At 45.4% G+C, this 15,714-nt stretch overlaps 1 protein-coding gene across 3 annotated transcripts in view; it reads right to left on the reverse strand.

Annotated features, from left to right (window-relative positions):
* inpp5jb (inositol polyphosphate-5-phosphatase Jb) overlaps positions 1–15,714 on the reverse strand; it is a 128,426-nt gene that overhangs the window by 4,192 nt on the left and 108,520 nt on the right. Inside the window, exons 9-12 of one of the 3 annotated variants that reach the window (XM_073065767.1) lie at positions 15,201–15,417; positions 13,933–14,070; positions 9,454–9,537; positions 6,791–6,895 (exon numbers count right to left, since the gene is read on the reverse strand). In XM_073065767.1, coding sequence (XP_072921868.1) covers positions 6,791–6,895; positions 9,454–9,537; positions 13,933–14,070; positions 15,201–15,417 — 544 coding nt within the window. The remainder of the gene's footprint in view (positions 1–6,790; positions 6,896–9,453; positions 9,538–13,932; positions 14,071–15,200; positions 15,418–15,714) is intronic. The other 2 variants (XM_073065768.1, XM_073065769.1) reach the window with 2 other exon arrangements.

Raw genomic sequence — 15,714 nt, forward strand, 5'->3', positions numbered from 1 at the left:
TATGCCCCGTGGTTTCAAATCCTAAAATATAATTTTACTACGAATGTCTATGCAACAAAGAGTGAACAAATCTAATTCTAATTTCCTTGTAGGTTTCCATGCTCCGTCCTGAGCAAGAAATCTATTTTATCTTCTAGATGCAGGGATGTCTGGATCTCTCTGATCCTACAGAACTAGAATAAACGGTCGGCCATTCAGGATGGCGATGAGAAGAAATTTCACTGCCCTCAGGGTGCCAAGTCTTCGGGATTTCCTAGTGAAGAGAACTGTGTTGACCCAGCTGCTGTACATATTCCTGACAGAATTAGATTTCTGGCTTATCAATTAAGGCACTTGGGGCTTGTACAGAAAGTGGAGCTGAGATAAAAGATCATCTACAATCTTGCTGAAAAGATCTCTTTGAAAACTCCTGCCTCTATTTCTGTGTGTCCTTTTGTTAGAAGTTGTGAGTTCAAAGCTCACTCCAGGCACTAATTTGACGCTGATACTCCAGCAGGGGAGTGTTGAATTCTTACAGATGAGGCATTGCAGAGAAGGTCTTGCCTACCCTCTCAGGTGGAAGGAAAATATCCTTAGCAATATTCAAGTAATATTCTCCTGATCATACAAGACCAACACCTAAGAAAAAGTTGGCTGAATCCCTCTGACATTACTGGTCATGAGACCTCATTGGGACGGACTCGGGCAACTGCATTTTAAAACACAGAACAATAAAACCAGGAACCAAATAAATTCTGAACCAAATAAACAAGTAATTAAATGCCTAACTAAACAAATCCCTTCTGCCTAGACCAGGGGTTCCCAACTTTTTTTTATGCCATAGGTTGGCATATGGCCCCCAGGGTGGGAACCCCTAGCCTATACAATCTCCACACCCCTCCACTCTCTGCACGTTCACGAAGAGCCATTTAAACATCTCTCTATTGTAGTTACCTCCATATGCCCTGCACATCTCCATTGAACTTGTTCCTTCTATTTTAAATTCATGCCATCTAGTATTAGACATTTTGACCCTAGGAAAAATATATTTGCTGTCTACCCTATCTCATATTTCTTCAGCTATTTGAACAGGGCATGACTGCACAAGTGCGTGGACGTCAGCCAGTGAGAACAGCGGGAAGAGTTTAAAAGCGTGAAGAGTTCAAAAGGTGATGGTTATTTCTTCAGCGGTTTGAACAGGGCACGACTGTGCACGCGGGTGGAGGTCGGCCAGAGGGAAGAGCTTAAAAAGACAGATTTATACGCGAGGTTCGGAGAAGCGGGCAGAGTAGGGCAGACAGAGTAGAAAGGCTTTGGCTCAATGGGGCTTCGGCGATAATGGGTCGAGGCGAGGTAGGTTGTGTAGAACAGAGACAGGAAGAATGTATGCGAGGCCGGTTTTCTGTGCTCAGTGTCAGATGACTCTATAGTTAGGGGGTCAGACAAGTGATTCTGTGAACACAGGAAAGACCCCGGGTCTGGGATGTTTCTGATCATGCCCACGATATCCTTAAGTGGGAAGGAGAACAGCCAGAGGTTGCGGTACATATTGGTACCAACGACATAGGTAGGAAAAGGGAGGAGGTCCTGAAAACAGAATACAGGGAGTTAAGAAGGTAGTTAAGAAGTAGGAACACAAAGGTAGTAATTTCGGGGTTACTGCCTGTGCCATGTGACAGTGAGAATAGGAATAGAACGAGGTGGAGGATAAATGTGTGACTGAGGGATTGGAGCAGGGAGCAGGGATTCAGATTTCTGGATGATTGGGACCTCTTTTGGGGCAGCCGTGACCTGTATAAAAAGGACAGGTTGCACTTGAATCCGAGATGGACCAATAACCTGGGAGGGAGGTTTGCTAAGGCCATTGGGGAGAGTTTAAACTAGAATTGCTGGGGGATGGGAACTGAACTGAAGTGACGGAGGAAAAGGACACAAAGTACACTGCAGATGCTGTGGTCAAATCAAATATGTACAAACAAGCTGGAGGAACTCAGCAGGTCGGGCAGCATCCATGGAAATGAGCAGTCAACGTTTAGGGCCGAGACCCTTTGTCAGGACTGAAGAAGGAGGGGGCAGGGGCCCCATAAAGAAGGTGGGGGGAGGGTGGGAAGGAGAAAGCTGGTAGATGCCAGGTGAAAAACCAATCAGAGGACAGATCAAGGGGTAGGGGAGGGGAAGCAGGGAGGGGATAGGCAGGAAAGGTGAAGAAGGAATGTAAGGGGAAAGCACTATGGGTAGTAGAAGAAGGCAGACTCATGAGAGAGATGATAGGCAGCTGGAAGAGGAGGCAGAGTGAAAGTGGGATGGGGGAAGGGAGGGGGAGGGAATTATCAGAAGTTGGAGAACTTGATGTTCATACCAAGGGGCTGGAGACTACCCAGATGGTATATGAGGTGTTGCTCCTCCAACCTGAGTTTGGCCTCATCATGGCAGTAGAGGAGGCTATGTATGGACATATCTAGATGGGAATGTGAAGCAGAGTTGAAGTGGGTAGCAACCGGGAGATCCTGTCTGTTGTGACGGACGGAGCGGAGGTGCTCGACAAAGCGGTCCCCCAATCTGCATCGGGTCTCACCGATGTAGAGGAGGCCGCACCGGGAGCTCCGGATGCAATGGACAACTCCAGCAGACTCGCAGGTGAAGTGTTGCCTCACCTGGAAGGACTGTTTGGGGCCCTGGATGGTGGTAAGAGAGGAGGTGTAGGGACAGGTGTAGCACTTACAAAGAGGAAAGGGAGATTGGCTCACAAATGAAGGAATCTTGGAGACAATGTGAAAGGGAGAATAGGCAGGTGATAGAGAAGGGATGTGCTCAGACTGGTGTGGAGGGCTGTCAGAGGTTAGAGCAGGACATTGATAGGATGCAAAACTGGGCTGAGAAGTGACAGATGGAGTTCAACCCAGATAAGTGTGAGATGGTTCATTTTAGTAGGTTAAATATGATGGCAGAATATAGTGTTAATGGTAAGACTCTTGGCAGTGTGGAAGATCAGAGGGATCTTGGGGTCCGAGTCCATAGGACATTCAAATCAGCTGCGCAGGTTGACTCTGTGGTTAAGAAAGCATGCGGTGCATTGGCCTTCATCAACCACGGGACTGAGTTTAAGAGCCGAGAGGTAATGTTGCAGCTACATAGGACCCTGGTCAGACCCCACTTGGAGTATTGTGCTCATTTCTGGTCACCTCACTACAGGAAGGATGTGGAAACCATAGAAAGGGTGCAGAGAAGATTTACAAGGATGTTGCCTGGATTGGGGAGCATGCCTTATGAGAATAGGTTGAGTGAACTCGGCCTTTTCTCCTTGGAGTGATGGAGGATGAGAGGTGACCTGATAGAGGTGTATAAAATTATGCAAGGCATTGATTGAGTCAGAGGCTTTTTCCCCAGGGCTGGAATGGTTAGCATGAGAGGGCATAGCTTTAAGGTGCTTGTAAATAGGTACAGAGGAGATGTCAGGAGTAAGATTTTTTTACGCAGCGAGTAGTGAGTGCGTGGAATGGGCTGCCGGTGGCGGTGGTGGAGGCGGAAACGATAGGGTCTTTTAAGAGACTTCTGGATAGGTACATGGAGCTTAGAAAAATAGAGGGCTAAAGGTAAGCCTTTGTAGTTCTAAGGTAAGGACATGTTTGGCACAGCATTGTGGGCTGAACGGCCTGTCCCCAGCCCCCCCCCCCCCCCGCCGATCAGGGTCACGTGGGAGGAGCTGATGAGCAACTGGTTCACATCACAATTTCTGATTATGCGACCACTGACACCAGGCAGACAATCTCTGAAGAGTATTGATAATGGCCGGGGTCACCGTCTTGTAAAGACACCGCCCAGAAGAAGACAATGGCAAACCACTTCTGTGGGAAAATTTGCCAAGAACAATCATTGTCATGGAAAGACCATGACTGCCCACGTCATATGACATGGCACATAACAAACAAATGAACAAACTTCTAACCCAGGCAGCATCCTGGCAAACTTCCTTTGCACCCGCACCAAAGCCTCCACATCCTTTCCTTAACTGGGTGCCCAGAATTGAATGCAATACTCCAGGTGCAGCCCAATAAGAGTTTTATAAAAATGCAAAATAACTTCTTGACTTTTGAACTCAAACATCTGCATTCAGTAAGCACCCTGAAAAATCTAATAATATTTCCTTCTAACATTCAGGAAAGGACAATGCACCCTATGTTTCTGCAACCTCTGAATATCCCAACAAGTAGAACTGGCAAACATTGAGTGCAAGGTAGTCAGACCCTCCTCTGTAATGACATACCTGATGAACTCACTATATATTTTAGTAGACTAAGGACAGAGCCTCTGCTTGGCCCTGTTACTCACTTGACTTGCTAAGTAAGTGTGTGTGTGTGAGTGTGAGAGAGAGTGTGAGAGAGAGTGTGTGAGAGAGTGTGTGAGAGAGTGTGTGAGAGAGTGTGTGAGAGTGTGTGTGAGAGTGTGGAGAGAGTGTGGAGAGAGTGTGGAGAGAGTGAGAGAGTGTGTGAGAGTGTGTGAGAGTGTGTGAGAGTGTGTGTGAGAGTGTGTGTGAGAGTGTGTGAGAGAGTGTGAGAGAGAGTGTGAGAGAGTGTGTGAGAGAGTGTGTGAGAGAGTGTGTGTGAGAGTGTGTGTGAGAGAGTGTGTGTGAGAGAGTGTGTGTGAGAGAGTGTGTGTGAGAGAGTGTGTGAGAGAGTGTGTGTGAGAGAGTGTGTGTGAGAGAGTGTGTGTGAGAGAGTGTGTGAGAGAGTGCGTGAGAGAGTGCGTGAGAGAGTGCGTGAGAGAGTGCGTGAGAGAGTGCGTGAGAGAGTGCGTGAGAGTGCGTGAGAGTGCGTGAGAGTGCGTGAGAGTGCGTGAGAGAGTGCGTGAGAGTGCGTGAGAGAGTGCGTGAGAGAGTGCGTGAGAGAGTGCGTGAGAGAGTGCGTGAGAGAGTGCGAGAGAGTGTGCGAGAGAGTGTGCGAGAGTGTGCGAGAGTGCGTGAGTGTGTGAGAGAGAGTGTGAGAGAGAGTGTGAGAGAGAGAGTGTGTGAGAGTGTGAGAGAGTGCGTGAGAGAGTGCGTGAGAGTGTGCGTGAGAGTGTGCGAGAGAGTGTGCGAGAGAGTGTGAGAGTGTGAGAGAGAGCGTGAGAGAGTGCGTGAGAGAGTGCGTGAGAGAGTGCGTGAGAGTGTGCGTGAGAGAGTGCGTGAGAGAGTGCGTGAGAGTGCGTGAGAGTGCTTGAGAGAGTGCGTGAGAGAGTGCGTGTGAGAGTGCGTGTGAGAGTGCGTGTGAGAGTGCGTGAGAGAGTGCGTGAGAGAGTGCGTGAGAGAGTGCGTGAGAGTGTGCGTGAGAGTGTGCGAGAGAGTGTGAGAGAGAGTGTGAGAGAGAGTGTGAGAGAGAGTGTGAGAGAGAGTGTGAGAGAGTGTGTGAGAGAGTGTGTGTGTGAGAGTGTGTGAGTGAGAGTGTGTGAGTGAGAGTGTGTGAGTGAGAGTGTGAGAGAGTGTGTGAGAGAGTGTGAGAGAGAGTGTGAGAGAGAGTGTGAGAGAGAGTGTGAGAGAGTGTGTGAGAGAGTGTGTGAGTGTGTGTGTGAGAGTGTGTGAGAGTGTGTGAGTGTGTGAGAGTGTGTGAGAGAGTGCGTGAGAGAGTGCGTGAGAGAGTGCGTGAGAGAGTGCGTGAGAGAGTGCGTGAGAGTGTGCGAGAGAGTGCGCGAGAGAGTGCGCGAGAGAGTGCGTGAGAGAGTGCGTGAGTGTGCGAGAGAGTGTGCGAGAGAGTGTGAGAGCGTGAGTGTGTGAGAGAGAGTGTGAGAGAGAGTGTGAGAGAGTGTGTGAGAGAGTGTGTGAGAGAGTGTGCGAGAGAGTGTGAGAGCGTGAGTGTGTGAGAGAGAGTGTGAGAGAGAGTGTGTGAGAGAGAGTGTGAGAGAGAGTGTGTGAGTGTGTGAGAGTGTGTGAGAGAGTGCGTGAGAGAGTGCGTGAGAGAGTGCGTGAGAGTGTGCGAGAGAGTGTGCGAGAGTGTGTGCGAGAGTGTGCGTGAGAGTGTGCGAGAGAGTGCGTGAGAGAGTGCGTGAGAGTGTGCGAGAGAGTGTGAGAGCGTGAGTGTGTGAGAGAGAGTGTGAGAGAGAGTGTGAGAGAGTGTGTGAGAGAGTGTGTGTGAGTGTGTGAGTGAGAGTGTGTGAGTGAGAGTGTGAGAGAGTGTGTGAGAGAGTGTGTGAGAGAGTGTGTGAGAGAGTGTGTGTGTGAGAGAGTGTGTGAGAGAGTGTGTGTGAGAGTGTGTGTGAGAGTGTGTGTGAGAGTGTGTGTGAGAGTGTGTGTGAGAGAGTGTGTGAGAGAGTGTGTGAGAGAGTGTGTGAGAGAGTGTGTGGCTCAAGAATGGTGGAGGATTTCTGATGGCCACAGCGGAAGGAAGGGTCAGAACTTACAGCAGAGGGAGGAAATTCAGTTTTGCAAAAAAGGTTTCTTTTCAGCTACATGTGACTGTGGGCTTACAAAGCTAGCAAGAGTGTTGTCGGCTTATTTTAAGCAACAAGTCTGGTTATTTGCCACCTGATGCTACTGGCTTGGAGGATCAAGGAACGATTTGCACAGCAGAGCTAGAGAGAGTCGCCAAGCACGAGTCTAACTCCTGCTTGTTTCACTGCAGCAAAGCAAGCACTTTGTCGCCAAGCTGTCAACTCAATGGCTGCTGGATAGAAGCCTGCCACGACAGCATCCCAGGATGCAGAAACCTGGACACTGGAGCATTTGCCTACATGCACTGTGATGCTCATTTGTGAAATACGTTCTTGCACACGGTAACACAAGCACATGCAGCAGGGGCAAGTGGTGCAAATCAGGGGCAGATCTTGGACTGGATGTTCTGACCTGGAATGGCTCGGTTACTCCCACAATGCTGTTGAAATTGTTGCTGTAGTAACACAGGATGTACTCCCCGGTGCCCTTTGGCACGGAATCCTCACTGAACATGACCTGCAGAGACATGGAAGAAATTCCACAACAATAATAGCATGGAATTTAACAGCCTTTGGCTTGCTGATTCTTTTTTCCTCCATTTTCCGCTTCCCAGAACTTCCTGTACCTTCCACTTTGCTGTTGGGAAGTGTAGGGTTGTGCACTTTGGTAGAAGAAATAAAAGTGTAGAGTATTTTCTAAATGGAGAGAGCCTGAGGTGCAAAGGGACATGGGAGTCCTCGTGCAGATTCCCTGAAGGTTAATTTGCAGTGATGAGGAAGGCAAATGTGACATTAGCATTCATGTCGGGAGGACTAGAATATATAAAGGAAGGATGTAATGTTGAGGCTTTATAAAGCTCTGGAGAGGCTCGGAGTATTCTCAACAGTTTTGGGCCCCTTATCCAAGAGGATGTGCTGACACTGGAGAGGGTTCAAAGGAGGTTTGATAGACTTGTCATATGAGAAGCGTTTGTTTGCTCTGGGCCTCTGCTCACTGGGATTCAGAAAAAACGGGTGACCTCATTGAAACCTATCGAATGGTGAAAGGCCTCAATAGAGCGGATGTGGAGAGGATGTTTCCTTTGGTGAGGGAGTCCAAGACCAGAAGACGCAGTCTCAGAATAGAGGAACACCCATTTATAACGGAGACAAGGAGGAATTTCTTTAACCAAAGATTGGCGAATCTGTGGAATTCATTGCCATGGGCAGTTGTGGAGACCAAGCCATTTGGTATTCTTAAGGCAGAGGTTGATAGGTTTTTGTTTGGACTGGGCATAAAGGGTTACAGGGAGAAGGCAGGAGATTGAGGCTGAGAGGGAAATGGATCAGTCAGGATGAGATGGCAGAGCAGACTCGATGGGCCAAATGGCCTAATTCTGCTCCTGCATCTCATAGTCTTAACTGTCACTGTCTATATGGGCAAGATTGAGCATGCAAGTATTAGCATACTGTAGAGGACTTTACAGAATAAAACCAAAGACCATATTTATTAAAGTCATTAGACAGTGTTTAAAGGGAGAGGAACCTCACTTTGATTTTGAACCAAACACTGCACTCCTCGAAGCCTAGTGATGGCCTATTGCAGCAAGGAAGGGCATCCATGTAAAAGATCAATTGATGGTCTCTGTTGCCAGGTAACAGAGAGGGAACATCAGCTGTGATTCCTGTTCCTGATCCCACCATGTAACCGAGGGTGCTGCCAAACTCACAGCGTGTGAGCCAGTGCCTTCCTGTGTGGAGGACCAAGATGAATACTAATGTTCCGCAGGGACCGTTTCTTGACTTTGTTGCCGCCATTGCGTTACTATGGCAGTGGAGTCTGGTAAGGGGTACGTGGACATTGACGTAGCAAAATGGTTGGGTTGAGTTGTTCTCTGATCTTGGCAAACCATTTGCAAACGTTTCATCACCATACAAGGAGGCACCATCAGTGCGCTGTTCATTTGTGGTACGTCTTCCGAATGCTTGGCCTTTACATACTTCTCATTCAGCTAATTGGTTGCCACTACAGAAACTCAATTGTGACGTAGGGAAGGGGTTTCGTCGCTGATTGGATGTGTGGCGAACTCTGTGTGTTGACTGGAATTTTGCCCGCCTTGGCTTATAAATGGTTCATAGTCTTGCCTCTACCCACGAAGATCAAGAGGGGCACAAATTCGACTGGTGAGAGTCACGGCACAAGCAAACAGGCAGCATGCAAGAGACTTCCTAGAAGCGTGGTTTTCCGCAAACATGTAGACCTCAATCCCATTTATAAGCCAATGGGGGCAAATTCCAGACAATGGACAGTGTTCGCTACACAACCAATCAGCAAGGATGCCCCTCCCTACATCACAACTGAGTTTCCGTAATGCTGACCCGTCAGCCGATAAGTATATAAAGGCCGAGCATTCGGAGGACTCACCACAAGTGAATAGTGCACTGATGACGTCTTCTCGTATGGTGATGAAACGTTTGCAAAGATCAGAGAACAGCTCAACCCAACAGTCAACCTCCTGAGCTACACATTTTCCGAGTTATTTTCAACACATGTGAGATGCAAATGTTAATAAATTAGTGAACTAATAGATCCTTGCTTAAATAGACAAGAGTTATGCAAATATATTTTGATCCCCATCAAGGTACTGCTCAGTTTAGAAATGGATTCCAATTTATCCCAAAAAAAAACCAAGAAGAGCAGCCTTAGATTATCAATTGATGTCGCCAATTCAGTAGCAAATGATGGCAATTTTGTGCAGGTGACACCTCACCCATTGGAACTGGTGTGAGATTCAGCAAACTTGGTATCCTAATAGTCAGCAGAGAGAGAGGAGACCTTCATCTAAACACAGAAACACACAGAGTTTAAGACTTGGGAAGACCACAGTTAAAAGACAAGGCATGTCAAGGTTTACTCTGATTACATGCACCCGTCCCTGGTCCTAGTTTATTTTAATCCAATATCTTTTGGAGAGCTGGTAAGGTTTTTGTCTCAACCACTAACCATTGCTCAGACAATCAAATTTTGATCTGTGATGAAAGCACCTCACTACTCAGTTTCCCAGGAGAACAGCTTACTGGCCAATATTTATTTACCTGATAACATTGTTTGTCTGAATCAACTTCATCATGCTTTGCCCAGACGTATGTTATGTAATCTTTGTGATGCTTAAAGCCAACCTGTGAACGTGAATAGGAAAAAAAAGCAAAAGAAATCTGTTGTTTAAACCCATTAATCTCTCTATTCTCTCTACTGGTGACCAAACCAAGAGCCGTATTAAATCTATACAAGGAAAAAGCCTCGAGCCACCACCCAAGTGGCAGCAACTCAAGTTTATTGTCAGTTAACTGTGAACATGTATATAACATATATAACTGTATAATATATATAGAAACAAGACAACATTTCTCTGAACCAGGGTGTAAAGCAAAGTAATTCACAACACATATTACACCTGATAACTTATGAAGGTAAGGATAAAATCTACAGATGAATCGCACATAAATAACAAACTAAAGAGCATTAATTAAATATTGCAAGGTACAGAACAGATTAACCAGTGACTCTTCGAATACGATGCAGCAGGGAGTCCAGAAGCCCGGTGGCCTGAGGGAAGAAACTGTTTCCCACCCTGACCGTTCTTGTTTTTATGCCGCTGAGTCGCTTGCCTGATGGTAGAAGGTCAAAGAGGATGCTGGATGGATGGGTGGGACTCTTAGTAATACTGAGGGTCCTGTGTATGCAGCGCTCCTGATAAATGTCTCCGATGGATGGTAGGGAGACCCCTATTTCAGAATCCAATCACTGAAACAGGAATTTTGTTGGAAGTTTCTCCAGACGCACGAACGTTCACCATGAGACATTCAAAGCTTTTCTTTATTTTTATTATTTTATTGAGACACAGAACCATGCTGCTGAACAATCGGCCTAATCACAGGACAATTAACCTATCAACCAGCACACCTTTGAAACCAGAGCACCCGGAGGAAACCCACACAGTCACGGGGAGAACGTACAAACTCCTTACCGGCAGCAGCAGGAATTGAACCTGGGTTGCCTGCTCTGTAAAGCGCTGTGCTGACCACTATGCTACCATACCTCTACAAGTTCAAAGTAAATTTATGATCAAAGTGCATATAGAGTACTGTGCAAAAGTCTAGTCACCAAAGCAATGTATATTTTCCCTTTTTAGCACAGTCCTGTGGGTCACCGTATACTACCTTGATATTCAGTTTCCTCCAGGCATTCACAGTACAATGGAGAAATATGACAGAACCAATGAAAACCTATACAGGCTGACAAACAACCAATGTGCAAAAGAAGACAAACTGTAAATATCGATAGATAGATTGAACAAACAAACAAACAAAAAAGGCTCAGAACATGAGTTGTAGAGTCCTTGAAAGTGATGCCACAAGTTGTGGAGTCAGTTCACAGTTGAGCTGAGTGGATTGAATGACAGAATTCAGACAGTCTAGTGACAGGATTCCGTGGAGTGGGAGGACAAAATGTAATTTTTCCACCACTCCAGGGTAACATTTGATCACATATTCACCTCAGAGCTAAAGGATACCAATTCCAACCACAGATCTTCCACAGGTGCCCTTAAAATAAGCTTAAGAAGCCTGTATCTCTATACAAAGTTTAAAGTAAATTTATTTTCAAAGAGCATATAGGTCACTATATACAACCTGGAGATTCATTTTCGTGTGGGCATACTCAATAAATCCATAATAGAATAATAACCATAACAGAATCAGTGAAAGACTGCATCATCTTGAGTGTTCAACCAGAGTGCAGACGATAACAAACTGCAAATATAAAAAGAAGAAATAATAATAATAATAATTAATAAATAAGCAATAAATAGTGAGAACATGAGATGAAGAGTCCTTGAAAATGAATCCATTGGTTGTGGAACTGCTGAAATCAAAAGATCCCACAGCAGGGAAGTTCACAATTCCTTTAAAAAAAACTCATCATCTTCGTGGAATTTCATGTGCAAATGGGTGTAATACTAATAGAAGTGACTATCCTTGAAGCATTTCGTTGACTGTAAAATTTTGGGACAATGTGTGCTGGATTGTGCTCAGCTAGAGCACAACATGCAAAACCTTTGAGGTTGATCAGGGAGACTCTCAACATTTTTAAAGAGCAAACACGAGGAAATCTGCAGATGCTGGAAATGCAAGCAACACACACAAAATGCTGGTGGAACGCAGCAGGTCAGACAGCATATATAGGGAGAAGCACTGTCGACGTTTCAGGCTGAGACTCTTCATCAGGACTAACAAAGTGCTTCTCCTTATAGATGCTGCCTGGCCTGCTGTGTTCCACCAGCATTTTGTGTGTGTTCTCTCAACGTTTTCTTGGGTTGTCAGGGCAAAGAGTGAGGTAAAGAGAGCTTGTCACCAGCAGATATACCAATTTACAAGAGCTACAAAAAAAAAGAGGGGATCAATAGCAAAAAAAATTGTATAATATGTATATCTTACTGTCATTCTTGAATAAGACTGTAAGGCCATTATATCAGACAATTGAGCCTGTTACATTTCTTTTTGTTATCTCTGATTTTAGTTTTATTAAGGATCCCAACTATCCATCCAGCATCCCCTTTGACTTTTCTACCATCAGGCAGGAGACTGATGCATAAAAACAGTCAGGGTGGGAAACAGCTTCTTCCCTCAGGCCACAGGCATCTGAACTCCCTGCATTTGAAGTGTCACTGGTTAATCTGTTCCATACCTTACAATATTTAATTTATGCACTTTAGTGTTTACTTCTGCATGATTCACCTGTAGATTTGAACCTTACCTTCTTACGTTATTGTGTGTTATGTGTACTACTGTGCTTTACATTCTGGTTCTGAGAAACATTCTCTCATTTCTATTTACCTTATAAGGTTAAATATGCTATATACACGCATATAGTTAAATGACAATAAACTTGGCTTGAAATACTATTTTTTGCAATTACATTGCAAAATCAGTATTTGTTTTGAATTGAAAAGTCACGGTTATCCCCGACTCTCTCCAATTTTGGAATAGTAGCCCATGATAGAGTTGTGTTCAGGTTATTAGATGATAGATTTATGGGGCAAAAGCCAGTCAAAACTTTGAATATCACTTTGGGATTCAGATGGGAATAATACAATTGGAGGCTCAAGATGTAAGCTGAGTTCAAACTGTCAGTAACCACGTTAACTGTTCTGAGAGAATTTTGAGTCTGCAGAGCAGAAGCCAAGGTTCTGTCACCCACATGGGCTCTATCTGCTTTTCCTTGCAAAAAAGACAGATAGGATTTTGCTCGTGTAGTATCTTTCATGTCCTTCATGGGATGTCCAAGAGCACGTTAGATGCAGTCCTTAAAACGCTGCAGTGAAGTCAGAAAAGGGGCAACCAATACAGTTTGTGCTCTTGTTAAAACAAAAGACGGCACTTCCAACACGATATTCTCAAATTTCAATCAAGATTTCTGAACTTACCAGATCAGAAGAGAGAGCACCACCATCTGACCACAAGTTCTCCTCTGTGTGCTCTCCCTACATCAGATCTGTCTGTCTTTAATCACCTCCCTGGTCCTTGCAAATTCAGCTCAATTGCTACTGAGTTTGATTGCAGGGAGGGAAGCTGCATCATATCCTAGTGAAATTAGTCATATCAAGCCTCTTCAAAGATTGCTCAGACATGACTCTGCACTCTGAGGGGATTGTAACAACTCAGTTTGCTAAAACTCTCAGTTTATTCAAAGAAACTGTGAGGAGGGAAGGGGATATGGGTTGTTGGTCAAATCTCATTTGAAAGCTGAGGTTTATTCCCAGTCACTGATAATGCTTCCATTTTCAATTTTTGTTTCATATTTCCACAGCAAGTGAAGAAAGAATAAGAGCTCTTTCAACTGTCCCATTTACTTATAACTCTTGATTTTCTTTTATCACTAAATTTATAGTATTCTAGCATTACCAGAACCCACAGAGGAACTTGTGATCTTCTAAAATGGTGGCAGCTTTCACTTATTTTCTCAGTTATACCTGCCCTCAAGGGCTTGTCCAGACACACACGTAACAGCCACCATTTGTAGTGCTTCCACCATAAACAGAGAAAGGCAGTGTTCTGACAGAATCATTCTCTTCTTCATCCCCAATAAACCCAAGTCAAATGCATGAGAGTGTTGGCATTGATCATGTCAACAGGTACACCGACCCTGATAGTTGTTGGATTGATGCTTAGGAGAGGGGCTGGAGGAGGCAGCAGTGCTTTGAACCTCAGCACTGAGCAGCTTTACGGCCAGCTGGGAGCCAAACCAGGCCCCACGTGCCACTGGAGCTGCACAAAGGGCAGATGAAGAAGGAGGTTAGAATTCGAACAGCTGAGACAAGAATAATTAATCTGCGCAAGTCCGCTGCTCCTGGATTCTGGAAATGTGATGCAGAAGTGTACAATACTATCAGCTTTGCTCTGTTACTCTGCTCCTCACACACCCCTTAAACCCTGAGGATGCAGATCTGGACATCTCACGGTAAACCGGAGAGCAGCCTGACACTGAACTTCAATTTCTGACTGCAAAGGGCTGACCTTGTACAAGCCAAGCCAATCCCACGAGCTCTTGGGAAAGGAGTCCGCCATCCTGTAGCGGACCACCGCATCTGAGGCCTTGTTCCATTCATCCTCCACCTGTAGCTGAATCAATGGAGCCTGAAGTTTCTGGGCAAACTATAAATAGGAAAAACAAACAGAAATTGGAACTCTGAGTATTCAGAGCACAGGTAAACCGTCATCAGCTCTATGAGTAGATTAATTAGTGAAAAATTAGATTAGGATAGACTATTGTCATTTACAGCAGGGAGCAATTAAATTCCCTATTTGCTTGAAGCTCAAAGAGTAAACAGTATACATGGTCATAATAGAAACAACCGTGATGAGTCTAAAACTGAAGAATGGCACAAGGTCTAGAATAATTTGAAATAGTGTAAAAAGTGACAATATTACTGAGAGGGGGAGAGTTAAACCTAATTCAATATTTCCAGGTGATAATCAATTCTGGTCCCTTTATATTAAATGCAAGACAGAAATACACTCAGCGGTCACTTTATCAGGGACATGAGTGGAACCCGGTGTGGTTTTCTGTTGCTGTGGCCTATCCGCTTCACGATTTGATGTGTTGTGTGTTCAGAGATGTTCTTCTGCCCACCCCACTGTTTTTTATCTTGTGGTTATTTCAGTTACTGTCGCTTTCCTGTCAGTTTAAACCAATCTGGCCATTCTCCTCTGACCTCTCTCATTAACAAGGCATTTTGTCTACAGAACTACCACTCACTGGGTGTTTTTTTTTTGGTTTTACACACCATTCTCTGTAAACTCTAGAGCAAGGGTTCCCAACCTCTTTTATGTCATGGACCCTTACCATTAATCAAGGGGTCCATGGACCCCAGGCTGGAAACCTCTGCTCTAGAAACTGTAATGTGAGAAAATCCAAGGAGACCAGCAGCATCTGGCACCAGCAATCACTCCATGGTCAAAGTCACTTAGATCAATTTCTCCCCCTTTCCGATGTTTGGTCTGGACCTCTTGACCGTGCCTGCATGCTTTCATGTATTGAGTTGCTGCCGCCTGATTGGCTGATTAGATATTTGCATTGATGAGTAGGTGTAAGGTGTACCTAATAAAGTGGCCACTGAGTGTGTAGGAAAGAGAAACTCTTCTGGGCAAGACCACTGCACATCTGAAATTTCAACAGAACATCCCTTCTATATATCAGCTCAACAGCAAATGAAGATCTTGTGTCCCTATTCCAGTCCTTTCCCCCACAACGTTCCAAGGTTCGTTTCTCAGCAATGACCCACCTTCAAGCAGAAAATGGCAGTAACGGGTTTGTGGTCGCTGATGAGGTACTCCATGTGACTACGGTAGGCATGCTGGAACACCTCAATGTGGCTGCTTTTGCTGGCTGGGGAGTTATTCCTCGCCGATAACGGGGAATGCTGCAATGAGTCGTAGCAGTCAGATACTTTCACCCTCCAGAGAATCCGATCTGTCCAGGCAGGCTTACGCTTCTTAGAACTAGGAACCGTCAGAAAATTACAACAGGAAAATGAAAGCATACTGTGCGCAAAGCCAGGCCTCTCCAGAGACAGACAACTGTCGAGAAATTTGCTATGAATTTGTGTTGCATAATTATCTTCCAAGGTAGAGGCAGAGAGGGAAAACAAATCCCTCACCCTCCCCTCTTCTTCTATTCCCCACTCTGGCTGACCATCCCCTCCTCCTTCCCTTTCTCCTGTCAGATTCCTTCAGCTCCAGCCATTTACCTTTCCCAGCCACCTGGCTTCACCTATCACCTTCCAGCTATCCTCCTTC

The sequence above is a fragment of the Hemitrygon akajei genome, chromosome 14 (genome assembly GCF_048418815.1).
Source record: "Hemitrygon akajei chromosome 14, sHemAka1.3, whole genome shotgun sequence".
In the NCBI taxonomy this organism is placed as follows: domain Eukaryota; kingdom Metazoa; phylum Chordata; class Chondrichthyes; order Myliobatiformes; family Dasyatidae; genus Hemitrygon; species Hemitrygon akajei.